Consider the following 4,401-nt stretch of genomic DNA (forward strand, 5'->3'; position numbering starts at 1 on the left):
TTGTGAACTTTTGGGGGAAAGTATGTACCCCATAAAGAAATTTAGGTATAACTTAGAACAATCTAATTGTAAGAGAAACGTATCTAGCTACTAACAGATGAAAACCAACATGAAATGATGATTCAAGCACTACAAAGTTAAATCCTAGTTTTCAAAATACATTTTGTATTAACTGCATGTGGGCATCAGACTGTTTTTGAAGTTTGGCACTTTAATCAAGTCAATTTATGCAGATCAAGTGGCTATTAATATCAAGTCAATTTCTGCAGATCAATTGGCTATTAATATTACGTCAATTTCTACAGATCAATTGGTTATTAGTATCAAGTCAATTTCTGCAGTTCAAATGGCTATTCATATCACACTAGTTACAGTAGGTTCAAAACAAACATATATACCAAAACAACAGGAGAAGAATATAGTGCACTCCTAAATCCACATGTACTGATCCCAACACTCCGTTGAGCTAAACATTTCAGCCCACATCCTACAATAAATAAAACGCTTGACACAATCCCCACACAAAGAACTAATCTTTTTTTGTGGATTTGTTAATAAGTGACTTGTGGATGTGAGGGATGACACCTCCACCTGCTATGGTACCTTTGATCAAAGTATCAAGTTCTTCGTCTCCTCTAATAGCGAGCTGCAAATGCCTTGGGGTGATATGCTTAACCTTGAGATCTTTACTGGAATTTCCTGCAAGTTCTAAAACCTCTACAGTGAGATACTCCAGAATGGCTGCAGAATAAACAGCTCCAGTTGCTCCCACCCTTCCATTTGCAGATACTCGAGACTTCAACAGACAGTGGATCCATCCCACAAGAAACTGCAACAAGAACAAACAATTCAGTCCACCTATTACAGGAATCTTATGGAGTTCTTGCTCACAAGAATTCTAAACTGTTCCAAAGCTTCAATGAAGATGTTTCTCCCGAGAAAAAAGAAGCTAGAATTACTTCAGTTGATTCAAGATTTTGACAAGAAAATTTATAGAAAATAAATAGATACAACTGTAAGTCAAACAACCAAAAACAGAGTCCCAGAGAGTTCAACATAAAACAGAGTCTCACAGAATTCAAGATATTACAGAAACCTTATGGAGTTCTTTCTCAAGGAGTATTTGAACTATTACAAAGCTTCATTGAAGATGTTTCTTCTAAGAAAACAGATTCCTAGAATTACTTCAGTTGAATCTAGACTTTGACATGCAAATCTGTAGAAAATAAATAACTACAAATGCAAGTCAAACCACTGAAAATCTTGTTCCAGAGTGACTGAGGCCTGTAATCTCCAATTCCAGGTATTCTTGACTTGGATTTGTATCAAGGGTTGCGAGAAAGATAGAGATGTTTTTCCAAGATAGCATGAATAGCTAGCCTGTGAGATTGCATATTATGGGATGGGGGCCATGAAAACTTATGGGGAAAAGCTACAAATTTAGTGCAGGAGAAGAATGGCTAGATTTATCAGACAGTCTACTGGGAGATGGGGTAATGGGAACTCAAATCAAGTGTACAAGGTGGGGATGCATTCCATTCTTCAGAATACATCAAAGGATGTATGTCAGCCCCTATCACTATGTAAAAAAACATTTAATCGCTAGAGAAAGACGGCATTTTGGTTGGAGAATGGGGAGGAGTGGAAGAAATTGTATAGGCCATATCGTAGAAATGTTTATTCTCTAAAGAAATGGAAGGAATACCTGTAATGACCCTGTACAGGACTTGTTTATATAAATAAAGCAAACCGCACTATTAAGGTTTCAAAAAGTAACGGTGAAGGCAATACAGAGTGTCAAATAGAAATCAACACAGCTGCAAATACTTGAATTAGACAGTAAATGAGAGCAAGTTTGTTGACAAATTGAACAGAGCGGATACTGTCCATTGACCTCAAACTTATTCAAAAAAGAAACTTTGAAGTATATACAGGAAATTAATGACAGGCAGTTAGTCCCCTATCAAATGCTTTTGCTGGAATTTAAAGTAGCCTATAGAAGCATAAAATAAATTGACAATTTGAACTAATGCGTTTTGTATCGGAGACGAAAAGCTTATCAAGAGTGTTGTACAGGTAATTTCCTGGGCAAGGCATACAGTTTAACTGCTCCTAGGACTACAATTGTATCCAAACTGAAAACATTCAGAGTTATGTTCTAATGCTTTCTGTCGTAAGGTCAGCTGACACTTGTTTTTAAAAGTAAATTTGTTTGCAAGTCGTACTAAAAGGAATAAAAACGGATATGGATAAGATATTTAGTGGTCTAATTCTCTATTTACAGATAATCTCTCTGATAAGTTATATCCTACAATGACTCCATTGAAAATGAACTAATGAGCACTACGAGGCAAAAATCTTATTGCAATGTAATTACTCAATCAAACCCACTCACATATTAACGAAAAACAATCTGCTAATAAATCCATGCACTCTTTCACTGGGTAGCAAATAGAAGCCCTGAATTTTGTCATGTTTCACCCAAGCTTTTCTCCTGATAGAACCTGTAAGACAAATCTGAGTAAGAAATGTACAATTTGAATGATCTTGTAAATAAAAGTGCATCTCTTCGCCACTCATATTAAGATATAGCAAAGCTTCCACTCGCAAAATAAAGATGTCTCTCAAGTTTCTCAAAACACAACATTTGGCCATGCAAGATTGCCTCCACTGATAAACTGGTGCAACAACTTCATGAAAAGAAATATGTGAACTCAACCATGTCAACTGACTTGGGCATGTTACCAAATGGCCAGAACAATTACATAGAACAGTATGTTCTCCAAACATTCTTATAATAAGATTATATCACATGCCAAGCCAGGTTGAAAATGTAGGTGCTTAATAAGCATGGAATTATGTCTAAGCCCTGTCTTCTGAGTCATGCTGACAACGTGGGTGCCTGATAAACATAAAAAACATACAGTTATGAACCCCTGGCTTGCCTCAGTCGTGATGAGAACGTGGGTTGGTCCCTGCCACCATGTTTGGGAATACATCAAAATATGGAAAGCATAATTATGAACCCCTTACTTCCCAATCCACTGTGACAATATTATTGACTTAAAAACATGGAAAAGCATAAAAGTTACATTTAAACACTGAGCTTTGCTAGCTTTGAAAGTCGAGATAAAATTTCATAATTACCGATAAGTTACAACCTAGACCAAGGCAGATAAAGTCTTGGGATAGAGCATTGACATTTCTGTCTACTCTTAGAAATATTTTGCTGCAAGGAGATAATCTTTGTCTGGAAGGAGATATCTCTGTAAGACAGAAAATAAACAAGGAAATGACCCTGCATACTGCTCTCTAAGGCATAAACTCTATAAAATTGTTCCATGCAAAAAACTAAGGCTAAAATACAAATCTTCCATACAGAGAACATGCACAAGAAAAAACTCCTGTATGCAGAGTCCAGACTTATATTTCAAATACTGAATATTACACAATACTGTTCCATGCAGAAGGATATGTATATATTTAAGCATTATATATTCACACTCCAATAAAAAAGATGGGGTAACCATACAATAAACCCGATCTTGTCTATGAAAAACAGGATCACCATTACCCATAAGATCTGCAGCACCCTGTAGATGTCATGAGAAGTTTCCGGAACAGGGAACTGTGTTGACAACACAGTTATAAAATAAACTTCATGGGCTAGTCACAGAGTCAACAAAAAAAAATAAGCATTACAAAAAATGTTCATCGTTCGTTTCGCCTCGTAGATTATTCTAATTAAAGAACAAGTAAGCATTAGAAAAAAATATATATTAATAATGAATGAACAACTAAGCATTGAACAGAGGAAAGAAAACCAGACTCACTTGGTTATGCAACTGGCGATCAAACCCTACGAGCTCCCCCACAAATTCATCTCTACAGGAGCTGCCGAGATCCTTGCTTTGGAGCCAATTTGTAAATATTGGAAAGATTTTACTCCCAACCTCCCTGAATTCCATAGGGGTTTTTAGGGTGTTTTCGGCATAGTGCTTGTCTAAATATTCTGCAATTTTATCAGAGTCTTGGATCCATGTTTCCCATCTCTAAAAACGGGATCAGTCCAGAAGGATTTTTGACCATAAATCTATACAAAATAGATTAACATATTTTTTGATAGTGAAGGAGATATCAGCATAGCGTTTACCTGTAACAACATAGACTATCAAAATAGCGTTTACTAGTAACAATGAAGACGATGGTTCTCAAGCTCTCTGCCCATAACAGAAATGAAGGCCATGTTCCGCCATGTTCCGTCCGTAACTGAAGGATGAAGGCCATGACGAGTAACTGAAGGAGTAACTGAAGGAGGAAGACCATGATGAATATCAGGAAAATGTGCACAGATGTCAGTAGAGAGCATAAGGGTGGCCCTAAAACACTGTGCACAGATGT

The 4,401-nt window shown here is 36.6% G+C and overlaps 1 protein-coding gene across 7 annotated transcripts; it reads right to left on the reverse strand.

The window, feature by feature from the left end:
- Positions 1 to 292: 292 nt before the first annotated feature.
- LOC149200698 (putative histone H2A variant 3) lies at positions 293 to 4,162 on the reverse strand. 7 transcript variants are annotated; one of them, XR_016253846.1, is made up of 3 exons: positions 3,834 to 3,965; positions 3,148 to 3,266; positions 2,729 to 2,975 (listed from the first exon to the last, which is right to left on the reverse strand). XR_016253846.1 is itself a non-coding variant. In XM_089402777.1 (2 exons), exons 1-2 carry the CDS (start codon positions 3,966 to 3,968, stop codon positions 530 to 532), a joined length of 435 nt encoding a protein of 144 aa, XP_089258903.1. In that variant the 5' UTR covers positions 3,969 to 4,162; the 3' UTR covers positions 293 to 529. The 7 variants fall into 7 exon arrangements, 1 of the variants encoding a protein (XP_089258903.1); XR_016253844.1 differs by adding an exon at positions 3,575 to 3,666 and having other exon boundaries at positions 2,729 to 3,266; positions 3,834 to 3,964; XM_089402777.1 differs by lacking the exons at positions 2,729 to 2,975; positions 3,148 to 3,266 and adding an exon at positions 293 to 829 and having other exon boundaries at positions 3,834 to 4,162.
- Between the last annotated feature and the right edge of the window lie 239 nt (positions 4,163 to 4,401).

This window comes from Pinus tabuliformis, chromosome 2_1, assembly GCF_031772625.1.
Source record: "Pinus tabuliformis cultivar Carrire ecotype Pingquan chromosome 2_1, CPIR1, whole genome shotgun sequence".
NCBI lineage: Eukaryota > Viridiplantae > Streptophyta > Pinopsida > Pinales > Pinaceae > Pinus > Pinus tabuliformis.